This window comes from Phaseolus vulgaris, chromosome 8 (assembly GCF_051622355.1).
Source record: "Phaseolus vulgaris cultivar YP4 chromosome 8, ASM5162235v1, whole genome shotgun sequence".
Classification (NCBI taxonomy): Eukaryota; Viridiplantae; Streptophyta; class Magnoliopsida; order Fabales; family Fabaceae; genus Phaseolus; species Phaseolus vulgaris.
The window spans coordinates 11,014,897-11,036,492 of NC_143505.1; the positions used below are offsets into that span (position 1 = coordinate 11,014,897).

General features: G+C 30.7%; 2 protein-coding genes across 5 annotated transcripts; both read left to right on the forward strand.

The window, feature by feature from the left end:
* Window positions 1–7,818: 7,818 nt before the first annotated feature.
* LOC137825880 (E3 ubiquitin-protein ligase AIRP2-like) lies at window positions 7,819–11,196 on the forward strand. Of its 2 annotated transcripts, none has more exons than XM_090294266.1 (5): window positions 7,819–8,289; window positions 9,262–9,406; window positions 9,764–9,830; window positions 9,970–10,204; window positions 10,829–11,196. In XM_090294266.1, exons 1-5 carry the CDS (start codon window positions 8,162–8,164, stop codon window positions 11,046–11,048), a joined length of 795 nt encoding a protein of 264 aa, XP_090150392.1. In that variant the 5' UTR covers window positions 7,819–8,161; the 3' UTR covers window positions 11,049–11,196. The 2 variants fall into 2 exon arrangements, 1 of the variants encoding a protein (XP_090150392.1); XR_016514992.1 differs by having other exon boundaries at window positions 7,894–8,289; window positions 10,004–10,204.
* A 3,262-nt stretch (window positions 11,197–14,458) lies between these two features.
* LOC137825881 (Peptidase S24/S26A/S26B/S26C family protein) lies at window positions 14,459–20,490 on the forward strand. Of its 3 annotated transcripts, none has more exons than XM_068631680.2 (5): window positions 14,459–14,575; window positions 15,102–15,342; window positions 15,428–15,500; window positions 19,356–19,521; window positions 20,138–20,490. In XM_068631680.2, exons 2-5 carry the CDS (start codon window positions 15,177–15,179, stop codon window positions 20,249–20,251), a joined length of 519 nt encoding a protein of 172 aa, XP_068487781.1. In that variant the 5' UTR covers window positions 14,459–14,575; window positions 15,102–15,176; the 3' UTR covers window positions 20,252–20,490. The 3 variants fall into 3 exon arrangements, with proteins under 3 accessions (XP_068487781.1, XP_068487782.1, XP_068487780.1); XM_068631681.2 differs by having other exon boundaries at window positions 14,463–14,608; XM_068631679.2 differs by having other exon boundaries at window positions 14,474–14,603.
* Window positions 20,491–21,596: the final 1,106 nt, after the last annotated feature.

Genomic DNA, 21,596 nt, shown 5'->3' on the forward strand with positions numbered 1-21,596 from the left:
GTTTAGTGCAAGCAACACATAACTTCTGTTGCCACCTTATGTTTATAATATTATTTTTTTGCTTTTCCCAATCTCTGATTAATGAGGGTGTTAGCATGTCATCATCAACAAATGAAAATTGTTTAAATGGTCACTTCTGGAATTAATGATCACTGAACCATTTCAAACACAACTAGATTAGTTTAACTTAAATTAAAACAATGAAAAATTCTTATGATTAAAATTTGTGGATCAAAATAAGTTTAACATGTATCCACCAACTAAACACCAACATACGTATACCAAAATGACATGGTAGTTGATTAGCACAAGAATAAAAAAATTTCAAAGATTCACGGTTTAAGAAACGTAGCTTCTTCAACAATTGGTTCATCACGTTACTTGCAAGTATAGTCCAAAATGCATCTTTTCCTTTGGCAAGGAATCTATCAATCCAAAATTGTTCTCGACAAAAACAAAAGTTGCATTAGGATTAGATTCCGTGGTGGCGTGAAGATTATTAACTAACTAAAGTTTATCCAACAAAACTGATTAAACAGAAGATGCTGAATCCTTTCCAACTGCTGTGGATAATTAAATTACCAACAATTCATTCTCCACCACTCCAATTGCAACAGAAAGAAAAAACCCTTTAATAAAAATCCACGCAAAATACAAAAAGTTAATTTTTTTTTTCAAAATTAACAAAATTATGAATTTCTATAAATAATTAAAATATTAATATTTATTAGGTTATAAGATAGAACACGCTTATCAAATAAACATTAATCTATTATAAAATATCTTTATTTTTAATTAGTGTGAGATTTGTAATATATAAAATTTAAATAATCAAAATTATTAAAAATATTTTTTTTAATAAAATTTATGTGTAATTTAATGTTATAAAATCGTCTTGAAAAGTAAGATTTATAATTCACTTATATAGTTGATATAAAATATCTATCATGCTATTTTACATTGAAAAAGGAACATATCAAATTATATATTTGTTAATAGTTCTAGAATGACTGATAAGACGTGACACAATAGATTTCATAAATTTCTATTAGAATAAATTTTAATACTACCTTAATAAATAAGTTTTTATCTCATTTAAACTTATAAAATAATTTTGTAAATTATGGATTGTTATCCATCTTAAATTTTGGTCTGAGAATAATGTAACATAATAATTGTGAAGAGAAATAAATAAATAAATAAAGAGGAAGTTTGGCTACAAAGAAATTGTTAATTTAATGGATGAATATTATAAGTGCTTTCATTTCATTTGTTAAGCTTTGGGAGGAAGCAAAATCTTTCGTGTAACACTAATATATCCTATCATTTCACTTCTACTTTTACGGATACACGAAATTAATTAAGAAATATCTTATCACGTTACTTAATAATTGAGTATTGGTATATTTCAATTTAATTATGTATTATCATTTCGAAAAAATACATCGTCTTTGTCAACGGAAAAAATATAACAGTATTTATTACCTTTTCAGATAATTATTACAAAAAATAATAAATTTATTGTCTATATCAATTTGTCATTAAATAATAATATAAAAGATTGGATAGTAACTAAAATTGTATAAATTTTTTTCTCCAAATAATTGTTTTATTATTTTATAAAAGAAAAAAAAATTAAATTAGTCATTATCGAATGATATAATTGATCATATTTTTTCTTCATCAATAAGATTTAAATTCAAAACCTTATTTAAGATATCCAAATCCAATTTCATTAGGATAGTTTATTTTCTCTTATTAATTTTAAAATCATATAAATTTTATCACCAAAAATCCATTGGGAATATAAGAATAATTTATTTATTTTTATATTAAATTAATATAATTTAGTTAGAATAAATATTTTTTTATTGATTTTGAAAAAATAGACTATAAATCTTTTGAAATTAAGTTAAATTTTATGACATCTAATCATTTATATTTTACATTCACAATTTTAAACAAGAATGGTCTCTTAGGATATTTACCATCGAAGATGATTTTTAAGCAACTATTATCATAGATCTTATATTGCATAAAGATGTTACGAATAATAGTCCTTTGTCTTTGTCTTAGTGCCTTAGTGTCTCTTTACTAAAAAAAATCAATATATTTCAATATAATTTGATTAAGTACTTATAATAAAGTGTTAAAATATGAATGTCTTAAAAATCAAATTAGGAATAGTTGCGGAGTAGTTGCGGGCCAAACAAACCTCATTCTTAGTTAATAATGTCTATAGTCTAAACAATACTTAATTTTAGCTATGTGTACTTGTGTTCCAAACAATACTCAGTATTGTCCATGAGTAGCTACAAACAATATCCAATCTTAGTTAGGAGTGATTGTGTTTCAAACAGTACTCGGTTGCTTAGCCATGAGTGGTTACGTTCCAAAATAATACTCTCTTTTTTATCCAATAATGATTATGTTCCAAATAATACTTGATTGTTTAGTCAAGAGTGGTTGAGGTTCAAATAATATTCATCTTTATTTTGCAGTGGTAGTTAGTATAACGAAACTTGATCAAGAACTAGACATAGTCTTAGTTAATAGATGATTAGTATAAAAATATCAAATGTAAATCTTTCTTTACTCTCAACACTCTTACATTACATGTTATTGAATTGTCATCAAACTTTAAAGAATGAGAGTCTTTTGAACTAGATTTTCGAAAATATATTGATAATGAGTTTGTCCACTTACAATTGTGTCTAACTATTTTAACTATGTCTAACTATTTTAACTAGATGTTGATTTTGTGAAATACTGCAAAATGTTTTAATACACAACTTAATTGCTCCTTCTTATGTATTTTACCTTTTTTTACACTCCTCTTTTTTCCTTCTTCTTCTGACATGTTACGTCTTCATTGTCACCATTGTTTCTCATGTCTTCTTATTTCATTAAAATTGTCTCTCCTATCCTCTTACATCGTTGTCATTGTCTTAGCATTTGCTTGCACTACCGCCATTTCCTCACATTGTGCTTGAGTTGTCACCATCAGTGATACAAACCAAGCCAACAAGGAGATGACCAATGATGCAAATTACCATTCACACTATGAGAAGTCATCTCAACTTTCAAATGAAGACCCCACCAAGGATCTAGCAGACCTCACCAGAAGAAGAAATGAGCAAAGACCAGAACATCAAATGTTCTTTCTTCTGGTCTTCTTAAAAATAAAACATACTGTAAATAATTTGGGCTCACTTTAGGGGTCCAAATAGCACGATAGGCTAGAATAAGGCGCCTTTAGAATAATAGAGGGTGTAGTTATCATTTTAGCTTGTTTCTAGCCCTTTAGGAAGGAAAGCTGACCTAGTTTCTAGAACATTAAGCCTAAGGTGCATTTTTTACTTAGTCAAACCCTAAAGGCAACCCCTCTCACATTTACCATCCTATCCTTGCCCATCTTGTTTTCCAAGGCACCCATTCATATAAATAGGGTGTCTTACTCCATGTATTTACATGTTGAATTTGAATAGAAAAGTTACTCTGCACAAATTGTGTGAGGTGTTTGTAAGACTTGTTTCCTCTTAGCATTAAGTCTCATCTTGAGTGATTGGAGAGCTCTCAAGTGGCGACCATCTCGCTTACTTGGAGGAAGACCACACTCTAAGTGGCGTGACCAACTCTCTTCCATCACATAAGCTTTTCCTTCCTTCATCTCTTCCATTTTTCCATTACTCCATTTATCTTTGTGTTCTTATGTTCTTATTTCCCTCCATTTTCATTTCGGTTTCCATCATGCTTTTATGTTTCCTTCCACCCAATATATTAGTATAAATCTAAAATCAACTCACATCAATTAGTGTGTCTTATTGGGTTTGTGTCGCATTGTCTAGCCAACATTGTCTATTTGCACCACCACCAGTGCCTCCATTTGATTATCTTTATTTAAGTAAACTCTCTTGTGCTCTATAGTTTGTGCTTCATTAGTTTTTCAAATTTGATTATCATTTGTGGCTTGACATTTGTACTCTTTATGATTTCTGAATATGTTATGATTGTATTTGAACAAAACAGTATTAGATGTAGAAATGTCCAACCTCTCACAAATTGCATTATTTTATTTTTGGAAAGTCCACATTTTAGGTATTATGCTATTGAAATTTTGGAAAAATTGTATAGTACACTTATCAAACTTGAAGGTTCATGTAAACTCGTAAGAGTTTCGTGAACTTGACTTGTATGCTCAAATAGTAAATTATAATATTACATTTTTTGTAATTAATACTATTTTTTTAATATAGTATTTAGTTGAAGAATAAAAATAAAAATAAAAATATGATATATTTAAATAAATCAATAAAACAAATATTTGTGTAAGTAGTATGTAAGTTACAAATAAAAAATAATAGATAAAATAATAAACAATGAAAATAATTAAATTGTAATTATCAAATTATATGTTTTAATTTATTTCATAAGAGAAAATTATAATTTATAACAATAAATTAACATAATAAAAAAGTATGATGTCATTTTCGTAAATCGTAAATAATAAATATTACATGCTTAAAAAGTTTACAAAGGAAGTTGAAAATTGTGATAACAAAGAATTTTTATTGTAGGTTTTCTCATATACTTATTTGTAATGATTGATTTATTGAACACATAAAGTTAGTTTGATAATAAAGTATTATATTAGTTGAAATTTGTTTGATATTAGTAATATATTGCATTCAATGAACCTCAATTTTGTATTTGAGATTCAATATAAAATTAAGAACTACCTCCAATTTGAAATGTTCCTTTGATTTCTTGTATATAAGGACCAGAGAAAGAAATGTTATTAATCATTTTTTCTAATTTAAGGAGGATGACATCAAAAGTTCTTTTTTGGTCACAATAAACTTGTGTCAATTCAAGTCAAAACAGTTGTCAACCTCTATTTTTTAGTTCAAGGAAAGATGAAAGTTTTCATACCAAATACACATGGAATGATGACGAAACATGACTTTAGTTTGTTCAAAGTCGTTAAGATGACAAATGAAATGTTACTACATTTTTTTTGGTTTTCATGTTAACTCATAAATAAATATATCGTTAACTAGTTGATAAATAATGCCTAATTCGTGACTAGGATGTTAGGAAAAAAATACAATCTACTTAGGTACATAATGCTACCCCTTTATTATCTCGTAGAGGTGATAAAAAAAAACTTGAGTAGTCGATGGTGAAAGAGAAAACACTACTTTCATTTACTTTTGAGGAAGATATTGGTGCAATTTAGCCACTATCATCACTTTCGCGCGACCAAAAATGAAAGCAGACCAATGTTAAAGCATCATACACATATACTTTTGAGGAATAACATCAAGTTTCTAAGAAGATCATAAGTAAATATGTTTTTTACTTATGCCTACTTATTACTTATACATAACTTAAATCATAATCTATTTTGGTTATGCTACAAGATTCTCTACTTGAACAAAGCTCACAAGTTACTTGTTCTCCTCATAATCGTCAAGATATATATACTTGTTATTGCTTTTTGGACGACATGAGCACCTTGAAAGTATGTGTGTGTGTTGTTGGACTAGGAGTGAACATTCACTAGTATTGTGGTGTATATTCACATGAATCCTGCTCTTTTGGGGCACCCAACCAAGAGGTGATACAACAGTTCCCATGAGGTCACAAAGGAGGCTACACAAAAGATGGGACAAGAGTTTGATCTATGACTTAAGATGTTAGAGCTCTCACAGTTGTTGTATAATAGTCTATTGTGCCTCAAATGGTTAAAGTCAACATGGTGTTTTGCTCCTAATAATCCATCATGAGATTGTATTGATTCCATAAGCCAATGTGAGTTATATGTTAATAACATTTCTCCACTTCAATTGGTGGCCTTTGGGAAAGTCTTCAAAGGGGCCACTGTGTTACACAATGTGTCTCTCCTCCCCTTATGTAAGCCCCTTTGAACATTAATAATCACATTGTTTTGTTAACTAAATCATTGATTTTGCTTTAAACCATTGTGCTTTTTGGTATGTGTTTAAATTATGCATGGGTGAGTGAAAAGATGTATGTAGTGATTTTAAATTATTATAACTTGCATTATTTTATAATATATAATTATTTGACTTCAAATCAATTAACTACATCATATTAGACATAAATAACTTATTTTATTAACTTTTATAACATATTAGGTAGGTAATTGTCATATTGGATTAGTTGTCACACCTTTTAGTTCATTAATTTTTTTTATATAGATTTTTATGTTTTAGAATTGTTGACCTTTTATATTAAGAAGTGTACTTTAAGCCTAACTCAAACCCATAAAATCGGCTCATGGGGTGAGGTTTGCACCCACTTATATACTATGAAAGACTCTAATCTCTAGTCGATGTGGGATTTCCAACACACCCCCTCACGCTGAGACTGACAACTCGTGTGTGGGACTATATATTATGGATGGTCCGATAGCGGGTGGCACGATAGGCCCAACACAAACACTCGTTTGGATAGGCTTAAAATGACTCTGATACCATATTAAGAAGTGGACTTTAAGCCTAACTCAACCCCATAAAACCGGCTCATAAGGTTGAGGTTTGCACCCACAATATACAATGAAATGTCCTAATCTCTAGTCGATGTGGGATCTCCAACACACCCCCTCACGTCGAGAGTGAGAGCTCGTGCGTGGGATAACATATTATGGGTGGTCTGATAACAACCCAATAGCGGGTGGCTTGATAAGCCCAACAAACACTCGCTAGGATAGGTTCAAAATGACTCTGATACCATATTACGAAGTGGACTTTAAGCCTAACTCAACCCCATAAAACCAGCTCATGAGGTTGAGGTTTGCACCCACTTATATATAATGAATTGTCCCATAATATATAGTCTCACGCACAAGTTGACAATCTCGACTTGAGGGGGTGTGTTGGAAATCCCACATTGACTAGAGATTAGAGTCTATCATAGTATATAAGTGGGTGCAAACCTCACCCCATGAGCTGGTTTTATGGGGTTGAGTTAGACTTAAAGTTCACTTCTTAATATTTTAACACTTACTTATAATTATTTTTAATATCTTTTCTAATATTAGATAATATTCTTAGGTTATGAATGTCTTCCATTATTATTATTATGGAGATTTTATTATTTGATTATAAATGATATTGAACCCATATAGTACAAATTGTAGGTCTTGAATGACTTTTCTTAGGTAAAAGTTGATTAAATTGAGCTAGACATTACAAAATAGGACTACTATTAAAAATAACTAAAAAACGATTGTGAAGGAAATTTTGTGTGATTATTGTGTGAACCATAATTTTTGTGTGATTCAACTAACACGGGTTGTGTGATTATTAACCATCATTATATGTTTTTGTATACACAATTTACTTTAAAAAATAAGACTATAGTATAATAGTTGTGTCCATAACCATAGTCATATAAGATACATACAACAATGATTCAATCCTTTATTAGAAATCAAATTCATTTTAACTATGACTATGTTTAAAGTTTTAGATACTATATTTAAATAAGCTTATTTTTAGATACTTAAAGTATTTAACCATCATTACATAACTCCTTCCCAAAAAATATATCATATAATTTATTTTATAATTTGCTATCATATTTAACAAGATAATTTTTTTTTAATATGAGAAGGGACACTAAGTTTTATATAAAAATATTTTGAATTCATGCTATTAAATTAAATGTATGAGTCTCTTTTCCAAATATTCCTACATCTTTTGGTAAACTCTGTGCGAAAATAATTACATTGAAAGAGGTAAAAAGCAAGAAAGAATCTTTTATCACGGGAAATTAGGAAAATGAGTAATTGCACAGGAAGAGAAAAAAAGGGACAAATGTTGTTTGGGTAATATTTTAAACAAACTCACAACCATGACAAGAAATACAGCTACTTATTCCCATATGTATGTACAATCTACAAATACAACAGAAACAATTTACGTGTAGCTCAAGCGAAAACACAGCAAAACTTCTCAACACCTTTTTACTCACTCCCTATCAAACTGCTCTGATTAGTTTGGTAAGAGGAACGGGTAAACGAGGAACTTGTTGGGTTTCATACAGTATTCCAATAGAACTAGTACTAGGAGGAAGGGTCAGGGGATTTGTTTGTGGTTTATCATGTTACTTGTTTTGTTGTGAGAGTTCATGAATGGGGTTTGGTGTGAAAAGGAGGAAGAAGAGAGGAGAAGCAGAGGGAGCGGGAGAAGGAAGGATGCGCAAGTCTTTCAAGGATTCACTCAAGGCTCTTGAAGCTGACATCCAGTTTGCCAACACACTGTAAATTTAATTCTTCCTTTTTCTCTTTCCAATCTAAACCCACGAAGGTTTTTCTTTTCATTTCAGTTACTTAAGTGATTTTGAATGCTTCCCTTTTCTCAAATTTCTTCCTTTTTTACGAAGATGCTATCTTTTTTGGATTCCAAATTGTGGGTCTTATAATGGCTGCAATCCTGGAGCTATTTAGATGTAAACTCGTTTTTTTTTTTCTTTTTCATTATAGTTTGGTTCTGTTCATCCTCGCATATTACAATGTCATGGTTTTGTTTTGTTTTTCTGGTTTATAATAACCTCCCATGCTTACTGGTGTAAAAGACCAGTGAAGGAATCTAAGTTGAAGGAAAGGAAAACAAATAACACAAGACTGGCTTTGTATGCTTTTTTTTTATTGAACTTCTTTTCTAATAAAGTTTTCATTTTGAAGGACACGGGATAATTCAATTCTTTTTGGTGTTTTCCCATTGGGTGGCAAGGATGCCTCAGTTTGTGGCATTGTCACCATCTCTTTTTGTAAAGAGGATCCCAATCAAGTTAATTAAAGTACACCTTTTTACATTTTTTTGTGTGGATAATGGTGGTGCTTCTTATACTAGGTTCAAATACCCTGCAAAATTTTAACAAATAAATTTTCAATTTTCGAATGGTTCCCTTTAAAAGCATAGCAGTTACTGTGCTACAAGACAATGAGACATGATTGAATCCTAGCTTCCAGTTTTTTGTGCATTTTAACGCTGTGAGATTATCCAGTCTTTTCAATTTTTTTATTTGAACATTATTCTAGTGCAGACTTCTACTGTTAGCCCAACAAAATGAGACAAAGAAGCTTTTATATGCCGATTTTAAATGATACATAGCTGCCCATTCCCTTCATTGTTCCATCCAATGTTGATTTTTTCTCTACCAAAAAATTGAAAAAAATCCACTATCTAAGGTTTTTAACTCGTTCTTTGTGCTAAATATGGTTTGAATCAGAGCTTCTGGGTATCCAAGTGGCGGTGCCAGCTTCCAAATGAGATTGTCCTACAGCCCTGCTGCTCAGTTCTTCCTTTTCCTGGTTCAGTGGACTGACTGTCATCTTGCTGGAGCCTTAGGATTGCTCAGAATTCTAATATACAAGGTGCTTTCCTGCTTCTTCATTTAGCTTATTAATATTACCCTTTTCCTTTAAGCATGACATTTTAAAGCTTACTTTCCATATCAAATATGATAGTGTAAAATCTAACCATGACCAATGTTACTGTTTTGTTGTCATGCTAGTGAATAATAACCAGAGGAAATAGTCTATGTACTAACCGTATAAAGAAATTTTACATTATTATCCAATCACAAATCATTCTATAAGGTGAACTTGTTGACTTTTACAATAACTTTCTTAGTCATAGTAATATTGACTTCTGATTGATTGATAATGTAACAGTGTGTACACTGACAGAGCATATCCATTAAATTCTAATACGTATTGGGTTCATCACAGGCATATGAAGATGGGAAGACAACCATATCCATTTACGAAAGAAAAGCCAGTCTAAAGGAGTTCTATGGTAAGTGAATAGAAATAATGGAATCATGCCATGTGTGCATCCATATGATAAGAATTATTATCTTTACCCGACCCTTTTTGAAAAAGTGCTTCATAATCCAAATGTGATTACTTTTACACCCTCCTGACTACAATAACAGGTATGGTATTTCCCTCTTTATTGCAACTTCACAGAGGAATCACTGAAGTTGAAGACCGAAAACAAAAACATCTATGTGCTACTAAGTATAAGCTTAAAGATTTGACAAGCAAAGGAAAGCTTTCTGAAATTGACATCGAGAGAGAAGAAGAGTGTGGTATTTGCTTGGAGATGAATAGCATGGTTGTATTGCCCAACTGCTATCATTCAATGTGTATGAAATGCTACCAAGACTGGTGAGTGAATTGAGACAACAATTTAGTGCACAATACTTTTAATAATTAAGGGTGTGTTTGTTTTACATAGATTACACCTTCTCATACATATCTAAAGTGAGACAGGATTTCTGATAACCATCTTAAAATTCATGGTCTCTTAGTAATTGTGATTTCTTATAGATTTATATGGGCTAAAACAAACTAATGAAACATACTAACCCATCAAAATTCAATGAACCCATTGTATTATGGTCTTGGAAACCTATTCATATTTATCAAGTCTTAGAATAAAAGTGAATATTGAATAAAGAATCTTCCACCTATTCATATTATTGTAGTTTTTGTGGTTAGCATGAATCTGGAGGCCTTGTCTAATGTTCCTCATTTTGTTACAATACTTGTCAGTGGTATATTCTAGATCATATAGCATTCTGTAGTCAAATAATTGTTTTACATCTCCTGAAACATTTTTAATTTAAGTGAACAGAAATATCAGGTCACTATTTTTTCTTTGAGTGAAATCTGCAAAATTTCTGCCAAAAAGCCAAACTGTGTATCAACCATAAATTTGTTATCATATCAGTTATTATTTGATGGTTTTTTTTTCACTTCTAAGGATTCTTGTTTTCTCTGTTGGTTTAGGCACGCAAGATCTCAATCTTGTCCTTTCTGTCGAGACAGTCTCAAAAGAGTAAACTCTGATGATCTTTGGATCTACATTAGCAGCAGTGAGATTAATGACTTGGCTTCAATCAACAAGGAGAATGTGAAAAGATTATTCATATATATAGAAAGTTTGCCTCTAAATGCCAGATCCTATATTCACCATGTCATATCATCACCACTAGTGATTGTCAATTAGTAGAAAGTTCATAGCTTATAAATTTCTAACTTTTATGATTCTCAGTTTGTGCAGGAATTTCTCCATTTGTAAATGTTACCTTGTGATCACACTCCATATTATATACTCATTTCATTGGAATTAATTTAAGGGTTAACTAGTCCAAATATTCCTCCTTGTCCATGACCCCATGACACTTATTTTGCTTTGCATTTTTGGTTTTGGCTTATGGATGGTGCTAGCAATATAACTAATTAAAGCAGAACTACTTGCCATTTTCTCCATGTAGGTATTGTTTAGACCTGTGATGCATTTTTTGTTATGGTGGATCAGACTATTCAGGTTGATCAATTTTATAGAGGTATCATTTTCATAAATTACACATTAAAAATGAAAATAAAAGAAGAAAATGCATTCTCAAATGAGATATACTTATGAGATCTGTTTGATTTGAGACATTTTTTAATGTTTTTATAATAATTACCAAATTATAACTTTATTTTTCCTTTTGGATATTTTTTTAAAGATGAGTACACAAATTTAGGTGTTTGGTTGCAAAGTTTTGTGTGAATTTGAAGTTTGGGAATGTTTCTTTCACAGGATTAATTTATGTTTTAAAAAGTAATGTATCCAGAAACTACCTTTTCATAAATATTTTTCTCATAGAATCATTCTTTTAGGAAAAAGAAGTAGGAATTTATCTTTTACGATTTAAAAAGTGTTTTGTCACAATAAAAATGATATTTTACTCTTATAAAATGTGATAAATCATTAAGATTTACCACAAAAATAAAGTTACTTTTAATTCTTATAAATTTTATATAAATGTTTCTAAAAATATTTATGACAAAACAAGTATATCTAAATGGAATTCCTGATTCTGTAAAAAAATATGATTTGATGATAGACTTTAGTCCTTATTATATTTTTTAAAATTGTTATAAGTTATATTTTTTAACTGTTATTTAAGAAAAGTTATTTTTATTTAATTTTTAAATATATATTTTTTATCAGTATAAGAAGAATTGAATTTGTGAAATAAATTGTAAAAGTGACAAACAAAAATTTTAATTTAGAAAAAGAACTTAAATATCACATAATTGCATATAAGTGTACTAATTGATTAAGGAAAGTAAAAAAAGGAAAGAAAAGAAGGAAAAATATTTAGAAAATGAGGTTACCTGGATTAAAGAAAAGAGAAAGGAAAAAGTTGGACTAACTATGCATTATAGACTATGCCACGAATACGAATATATGTATAATCTCTAAATCTAAATTGTACAACACAGACACCATATATATTATATAATTATGAATTATATAAATTAACAATAAAAATAAAGATTTATGTACACAAATATATTTGATATATGTTTCTCATGGCTGATTCAAAAGGATTTATTCATTTTTTTAAAAATTAATATATTTTTTCTTTTTAAAATTATGTTAGAACTGTGTTAAAATTGTCAGAAATCCAATAACTATTTTTTTTAATTGGACACTTTATCGATACGTGTTATACGAGTGTCAGTGTCTGATACGTGTGTTCAAGACATACCATTTAAGGGATGCGTCCGAGGCTTATAGGTGCCGAAAGTTGTTACTATATAATGATGTAATAGAATAGATTTTGGATATAAATATTTATTTTTTAAACATAATTTGATGTAAAAATAATTTTTAAAATATAAATTAGAGTTAAAATAAATCTTAAGTAAAATTAAAAAATATTATTAAATCAAAAGTTATATTTTAAAATTATTTTATTTTATTTATTATTTTAATATTATATTTATGTTATTTATTTTATTATAAAATAAGAACATATATTAATAAAATATTAATTTATTTATTAATTTAATGTTCTTATTTTAATTATTATTTTTATAATGTAGAAACATATTCCTAAAATACTAAATTAAATTAAATTAATTTCATATTTTAATTATTTATTTCTTATAATATAAAAATGTATTAATTATATAAGTACGAGGACAAAATGTTTATAATATAGTATAAGATTAAACATTACTAAAATAATCGATTGATTTTGAATTCAGTATAATCAATTACGTGGTAAATATTTGATTATTATTTACGTAAGTAATCGATTATGTTGAAATCGACTATATCAAATTGTTGAAAGCGATTATGTTGAAATTTACAAGTCCAAACGTAAGGTTATTTAAAATTTAAGAATGAGGTATCATATTAACATCCATAAATAAACAAAAATATTAAAAAATATCAATTTAGTGATAGTTTACTTTAAATTTTTTTATCGATCTCCATGCAAATTATAAATAAACAAAAAATATTAAAAAATATCAATTTAGTGATAATTTATTTTAATTTTTTTTATCGACCTCCATGCATATTAAAAGAAATTCTAATATAGAGATTAAATAAGTCCTTCAAGTATAAAATTAATGGATATTTTGTAGCAAGAACATATTATAAAATAACTAACTGTGTTTTTTTATTTAGATTCAATATTTTAATACAAATTATAATTATAATTTTTAATTAAAATGAATATTAGTATTGTAATTTTAATTAATAAATATATTATTATGTAAATAAATATATATTTTCCTATTTTAAAATTGTTATTTTATGGTGTTTAGTTTTCATAAGGGCCTTTTTATTTAGTTGTTTTAATAAAGTATTTTTGAGAATATAGAAAAGAAGTAATTCAAAATTCAGAGATTTGACACAAATGATTTATTTTTTTATTTATTTATGTTATTAAAAAAAATTATTTTAAAAGTAGACATCATCAGAACTATTTTATATTTTTAAAATACAAAAATTGAGAGAAATGAACTTCTAGTTACTTTAAAAAAATTTATAAAAAACTATAATTTACACAATATCTAAAAATAATGATTTTTTTTTTTACAAATTTTGAAAATAATTCTTAGATGTCTACATAAATGAACTCTAATTAAGGAAGTTTGCCACAATTTGGATTTGGGTATTACGGCATGTAGAGTGTTTCTTCCTGCACCTCCATATATTCTTCTCCCACCTTCATAAATTTTCGTATTTTAAAAAATGTCCTTTTTGTAATATTTCGGATTACATAATCCGAAAGTTATTTGTCACATTTATAATTAGCTTCTGGATTACATAATCCAAAAGTCTTTTTTCATATGCATGATTAGCTTAGGATTACATAATCTGGAAGTCTTTTCTAGCTTTCGGATTATGTAATAGCCTTTTACATAATCTGGAAGTTACTGTAAAATCCAGACTTTTGGATTATATAATCCGAAATACCATTCTGGATTATGTAATCTGAAATATGGAAGTGGTACAAGAAGGATAAATTTTTTTCATGTTTTGTGTGGGAGTGCAAGAAGGACATATGGAGGTGCATAAAGAAAAAAATCCAGCATGTGTATGTAATGTGTATGTCCCACCAGGCCCCTCAACAAAACCCTCTGAATCTGAAGACTCATTCTCACTGTTGAGCTCACAACACCATTTTCAGTTAATAAAACGAAAGTTACCCTGACACCCATCATTCCTCTCTTCGTTGCCTGGTAATTCTAAGCGTACTCATATCTTAATGTAAGGTCTTTCAGCAATCTCAACCAAATTTTTGTACCTGCTTTTAAAACTTGCCCTTTTGTCAATGTGCTTGTAAGGTGTTTGATTAAATGCCTCAATCACTGTTCTGTGTTTTTTGAAGTTTACAAATTATAAATATTGCTTCTTTCACTGGCTCTTCAATGTGAACCTTGCAATTTGGCATTTTCAGAATGCCTAGGTGATGAACATGTTCCATTTTCTTCCAACACTGTAGGGGGTCACTATTGGATTACATTTCTCAGGGCTTATAATCATAGGAACCCGCTAGTATCTAGAAACTTGTCAATTTGGTGGATTGGTTTAACATTGAACATGTTGAAGATCTGCTGATATAGTTGAACTTAGGTTTTCTCTTTAAGAGTAAATTGGTGGTTTGCTTTCTTGATTTTTATGTGCTAATTTTCTTGTTAATGTTATTTGAAACAGTACAAAAATATTTTCTGGTAGTTTGTAATTTTCAGTGTGTTTCACTTTCAGTTGCTCTTTTATTGTTGTGCTGTGGAAAGCTGGCTGCAGACTGTGGATGTTTGACATAGATGTACACCTAAACACATGGGGTCAAGCAGTTTTCTATGGAGTTGTACTAAAAAGTTTGTCACAGCCGCTGTCATCACTGTGACTGTGTCTGATCGTTATGTGACTGTTGTTCCTGTTCGAGGTGGCTCTATGTCGCCCACATTAAATCCTAAAACCGGTTCTCTGACGGGAGATGTTTTCGGTATTTTTCTTGCTGAAGGAGTTCATAAGAAAATATTACTTTTACAATTGCAGATTTTGTTGTTTGACCATTAATTACTCTGCAGATGACTATGTTTTGGTTGAGAAATTTTGCCTTTGGAAGTACAAATTTTCCAATGGCGACGTGGTGGTTTACCGGTAATATTTATTTCCATTCTTTTCCAAGTATTGTATGCTTAAAATTATAGTTGCATTTCTACCCTGTATCTTCCTTTCTTTTATATGATATCTGGAAGATAATTTACCAAGTGACTGTAGAATATGGTGAACTATCATGTCTTTGGATTAATATTGCATCACAGTTGAAATTATTGGCAGTTGTTGGTTTACTCTGTATGTATACTGATGTGATTCCACTAGCCATATAGAGAATGATTCTTGACATTCTTAGGAATCACCTTGAGCTGGACATTATTTAGGCACTTTTCTTAGAGTTGGATCAATGTTCTAAGACAAGAACTCACCAAAAACTAGTACCAAATCCCAAACTCATTTGGATGTTCCACATATTGTCAAATTGAACCAAAAGAGATGGAGGAAAGGCAAAAACACTAATTAACAAAACAAAACAGCAAGGTACCGAATCAAAATGCTGGAATTGAAGAAGAAAAGATGAAGATCAGCCAAGAACACAAATGAACCATAGCTACACATTAACAAGCTGAAATTGCCGAACCAAAACAACTAGGAAACAAGCTAAGACAAGGAAATTAACAAGAGAAGAAAGGAAGGAGAAGAGAATGCTCATGAAGATGGAAGAAAGGTTGGATGATCACGCCACTAGAAGTATGGATGCTCTTAGATGAGTGTGCAAGCCGCCACTTGAGGAAACCATGATCCTTCAAGATAAGACTAGAGAAGAAGGCTCAAAAGCTCTCCAATGCTCACTCCAATTTTGAGTATAGTTTCTTTAGATAAATTCAAATCTGAAATTTACAAAGAGAGCACCTCTATTTATAGCCTAAGGTGCTGAAATGTAAGCTACACAAATTCAAAAACTCCCTCCTAAAAAGCTTCTAGAATTGGCGCCTAAAACAAAGCATGAGGAAGGTGTGACCTCTTCCTTCACTTTGGCACCTCCTTTTCTACTCCTACACCTATCTACTAACACCCCCCCTAAGACTCCTAACTAAAGACTAAAAGATGCTTTAACAATAGAGGTTTCTAATGTTTCCCTCTAAGCACCTTCAAACAATATTCTTTATTATTTAAAACTTGGCCTTGCCCTTCATAGGATGGACTTGGGCTTGGGCTTGGGCTTTGGGCTTGGGCCTCTCTTTATTTTATGTCTTCTTTTAATTTTGAGAAGACTAGAAGGAAGAACTTCAAGTGTGATGGTGAATTGCCTCTTCCTTCATTGATAAAAACCTCCTTTACTTGACTCTCATCATACTCCCCGAGTTGGAGAGAATTCGTCCACGAATTCTGAATCCCTGCATATAACAAAGTCAGTTTACTTTTACAATCAAAAGTGTAAGAAAAAGGAAGACATGACTTAGCAGATGGAACCAAAGGGATTGCAGAAAAGGATGTCCTATTAATCGACCAAGTTGGAAAAATTTGTTTGGGAATGATGATGTTTTTTGGAAAAAGACCTCTTAAATGGTGAAACCCATTAGGAGGTATGAAAAAATCATCCCTAACATATTTTAACCAAGGTGGTGTTGAAATAGGAACCTTGGGTAATGAAAAAGATAAAGAAGAAGAAGACCTTGGAGGGTCCATTTGAGGTATAGCACGAGTCAACATGATGGATTTAGAGGAGAAAATGGTGTGACTCGGTGTAGTACTTACTTCTTTTTCTTTCTCATTTGCTCTTTTAGTTTTCATTTTTATTTGGTCCTCATGAACCTCTTTGGGAGAGAGGGGTTTTAATATAACCTTGCGCCCTAGGAAGGAAAAAGACATTGTATTGGATAGGCCATCATGTAAAACATGTCTATCATATTGCCAAGGCCTTCCTAAAAGAAGATGAGATGCTTCCATGGGCACAACATCACATAAAACCTCATCTTTATACTTTCCTATTGCAAAGTTAATGAGGACTTGTTTATTCACCATGATTTCACCTACTTCACTAAGCCATTGTAATTTGTAGGGCTTGGTATGAGAGATAGTGGGTAAGGCTAACTTCTCCACAACTCTAGTACTAGCTACATTAGTGCAACTTCCCCCATCAATAATCAAGGAACATAACTTGTTGTTGATAAGACATCGGGTGTGAAAAATATTTTCTCTTTGAGTATCATTCAAAGATTTTGGAATTGTGCCCAACATACGTCTTACCATCAATAAGTCACCTTCACAAGGACTTTCACTCTCATTTTCACTTGATGGTCTAGAAGGTGAAGAATGCCTAGGTGAATTGGAATCATGCTCACTAACTACAATGCCTTCATGCATGTACATACTTCGTTTAGAAGGGCAATTAGCAGCAATGTGACCATATCCCAAACATTTAAAACACTTTTGACTAGACGATTTAATTGGGGATTTAGGCCTAGAAGTAGATGGTGTAGGATCCTTGGGTTTGAAAGAAGAATCTTTGGAAGGAAATTTTGAAAAAGACGTTTTGTTCTTCCAAGAATTGTTGTAGTAATCATCTTTGGGAATATTTTTAAAAATATTTTTCTTTGCAAGTTGGGCTTCCACCTTCATTGCAAGATGAACTAAAGAGCCCAATGATGAATACTCTTGTAACTCAACAATGTCTTGAATATCCTTCCTAAGACCACTCACAAACCTAGCAATCATAGCTTCCTCACTTTCCTCTAATTCAATTTTAAGCACAAGCGTTTTTAGCTCCTTATAATATTCATCCACATTTAGTACAACCGTTGGAGTCTCAACATGAGGTCTTTCCTAAAATGTGGGGACACAAATCTAGCGCGCATTTGATCCTTTAAAGAGTTCCAAGAGTCCACGGGAGGACCCTTGTGATAGATAATGTCCTTTACAATTCCATGCCACCATTTCATGGCATAATCACTAAACTCTAGGGTGGCTAGCTTAAGCTTATGCTCATCTTGGATCTCATGGATCTCAAATATTTGTTCACACTTAGCCTCCCAATCTAAATATACATTAGGATCACTAGAGCCATTAAAACAAGGTAGCTTGACCGAAGGAAGCCTAGACTTTGCATCATGATAGAAGCCATTGCCGTAGTGAGTTCTTTCCCCTTGTTGATGATGTCTTTGTCCATGGACTTGGGGTGGATTTCTCCTTCTCCTATGCTCATCTTCACGGCCAAAATCATTGGAAGAAGCTCTTGTTGAAGGTCTATGATGCTCATCATGAATTGAAGGAGATGGTCTAGCTTGTTGCACCTCCATCTTTTGCAATTTCTCCTCCAACCGTCTAATGGTTCTTTGAGCTTCATGTAATTCACCAAGGATTGAAGCTTTGGAAGGAGAATTCTGCTTGTATGATGCATCACTTGAAAATCCAGCCATTTTGGAAATAAAAAACAGCAAACACACAAAAACAGCAAACAAGTTAAGAAACAAAAATTAGCAAAAAAAAAACAGTGAGTGTTTGAAGCAAAAATGCCGAAGTGAATTGAGGCAGAAAAAAAATAGGTCACTCTCAAAGAAATAATGTCCTTGCACCAATCTGATCTTGAGGCCTTGGAATCCTCAAATGAAAGATGTCGAAGCAAGCACACCAATCTCAAAAGCAACCACCACAAAACCAATGAAACAATAAAGACATGGCTTAGTGAAGTAGGTGAAATCATGGTGTACTCTGTATTATTGGCAGTTGAAATTATTGCCAGTTGTTGGTTTACTCTGTATGTATACTACCTGGCTTCTTAACATTAAGAGATTCTTGTTTTGTAACTTATATTCATTGGTTGGTTCTTGCTCAAAATGATGCTAATTTAAGATCTTGAACTATACTATTAAGATAATTCATATTTTATTAGAATCTATATTTGAGACCTATTTGTTGTTTTTGTAAGTTTTAATTGGCATTCTGAAACTTTTGTAGCTCCCCAACGAATCACAAGGAGACACACATAAAAAGAATAGCTGCATTGCCTGGTGAATGGTATGGCACTCATGATAAAAGCGATGTGATTCAGATTCCATCAGGACATTGTTGGGTTGAGGGAGACAACTCAGCCTCTAGCATTGATTCAAAGTCATTTGGACCAGTAAGTTGCTATTATCACTGAGTTTCTGGCATGATAATGTTATGATGTGCAAAATGAAGCAAGAAAAATAAGTATCGTGTAAAGGGTCAATGCTTGAAATGAGAGAATATAAAATTGAGGAGCTCTGAATCATACTTTACATTGTGAGAAAACCTTAAGATTTCTGTTAACAGATGAGTAAAAGAAATGATGGTTCATTATAATTACCGGGTAAAGCTTGACTTGTTGGGCTTAGTTTGCTAGAAAGGAATGAAGATTTATTATGTGTCAATTTCAATTGTGTTGACTTATTTCAAAGCAGTAGGAGTTTTTCTGATTAATGATTACATTGTTTTATGTTTTTAAGAAAAATGCTATTTGCTATTACATATCAAGTTAATAATTTACATCCCACTGTTTCAACTTGCCTAATAGCTGGGTCTTTTGGTGCACCTAGGCAAAACGTTTCCACTGAACTAGTATATCACCAAATTACCAAAAAGTCTTTGCAGTTAGGAAAAACTCTTTGCACAATGTTAGCATTGAACAGAACATACTTTCTTGTGGACTTTGTTTACGCGTGAATTATGGCTAATGATTTTCCTTATAATTTTGGTGTAACCTGATCAATTTTCAGATTCCCTTAGGCCTAATTCGGGGAAGGGCTACCCATGTTGTGTGGCCTCCTCAAAGAATAGGAGCTGTCAAGACTACTCCACCACCACAAGGATTATGTTCTGCATTGGAATAAGGTTATTTCGCTGTTAACTGGATCCATCCCTATTAATAGTTTCCTCAAGATACGAAAGAACTATTACAGAATAATGTTCTCTTATGTGGGGAAAACCATTGTTGCTTACTCGGGGAGGGGATTGTTGTTGATTTGATGAGTATAAACTTTGTATGCCTCGAATGTTGATTAGTTAAAGAAGGTACAACATGTTCCAAAAACCGAAAAGGATAACAAATGTGATTTCCGTACTCTTTTGAGATCATGTCTCTAAGAATAGGTTAGTTATGTATACCTATATATATATAAAAAGAGGATTCACTTCATGATAATTTTTTTTGTGTAAACAAATCTTTTTCTATTTTACTATCCTTATTAATATATCTCATTTTATTATTTTATCCTTTTTAATTTTAAAATTATGAGTAGGAGCATTTTATCATTTTATATGAATCACTTAAAAATAAATTATTTTTAAAATTTTTAAATTAATTTTAAGAGACACTTTTTATATGCAAACCAACCCCTACTCTTCCCATATCGAATCTCACATATCAAAGAAAATAATCTTCATTTCGAGTCACTCTTTTCGCCTCTTCACTCCACTTCAAGCAACTTCATTCTTGTGAAACTATCATTCTTTTTCATTTACCATCAAGTGAATTCCAAACTTAGTGTAAATCTTATCAAGCTCTCTGATTCAAAAACTATCACCAAAAGAAGAGAAAAAACTCGAAGATGAAGAGAAGTCCAAACCAGAGGAGAAGAAAGAAGATGTTGATTAATCAATTAATCGTTTTCTTTTTATATGTTATTTCTTGTTTTTGAATTTTGACTTATCCAAGATTATTGCGTCTATGCAGCCTAGGTGAAAGTTTACATGTATTGTGAAAATCTAGAGTCACATGGAGAAAATGAAAGGTATCTGTAACGTTTTTTTGTCTATTAATGTAAACTTTCTATTATGGTAAAAGTTGAGCATTGGAGAAATTTATGAATTTATTGCATGATTAAAATTAAAAAAATGTAAATACATATAAGTGTTTAATAGAAATTTGTGAATTTATTGCTTGATTAAAATTAAAAAATTAAATGCATATAAGTGTTTTTTTTTATAGTCAGTTCTCCTTTGAGATCATGTTCGAGGATAGGTTAGTTAAATTTATAAAGTTAGTTTTAATTATTTAAAAAATAGAGTAATACCCTTAAATAAGAATGAAAAAAAAAATTCACGTCTCTTCCAAATTATAATGATTATGGTGTTTATTTTAAATATACTGTTTTACCTTTGTATTACTTAATAAAATATATAATTGTATAGTTTTTTTATCTAAAAGTAATCTTTCAAGAATGATCCTATAATCCT

Excerpts from the sequence above, each read along its gene's own strand:
- LOC137825881 (XM_068631680.2), top strand. The coding sequence starts at position 15,177 with ATGGGGTCAAGCAGTTTTCTATGGAGTTGTACTAAAAAGTTTGTCACA. Across the intron at positions 15,343-15,427 it reads TCTGACGGGAGATGTTTTCG|ATGACTATGTTTTGGTTGAG; the intron begins GTATTTTTCTTG and ends ATTACTCTGCAG. Across the intron at positions 15,501-19,355 it reads GGCGACGTGGTGGTTTACCG|CTCCCCAACGAATCACAAGG; the intron begins GTAATATTTATT and ends AAACTTTTGTAG.
- LOC137825880 (XM_090294266.1), top strand. The coding sequence starts at position 8,162 with ATGGGGTTTGGTGTGAAAAGGAGGAAGAAGAGAGGAGAAGCAGAGGGA. Across the intron at positions 9,831-9,969 it reads CAGTCTAAAGGAGTTCTATG|GTATGGTATTTCCCTCTTTA; the intron begins GTAAGTGAATAG and ends CTACAATAACAG. Across the intron at positions 10,205-10,828 it reads ATGAAATGCTACCAAGACTG|GCACGCAAGATCTCAATCTT; the intron begins GTGAGTGAATTG and ends CTGTTGGTTTAG.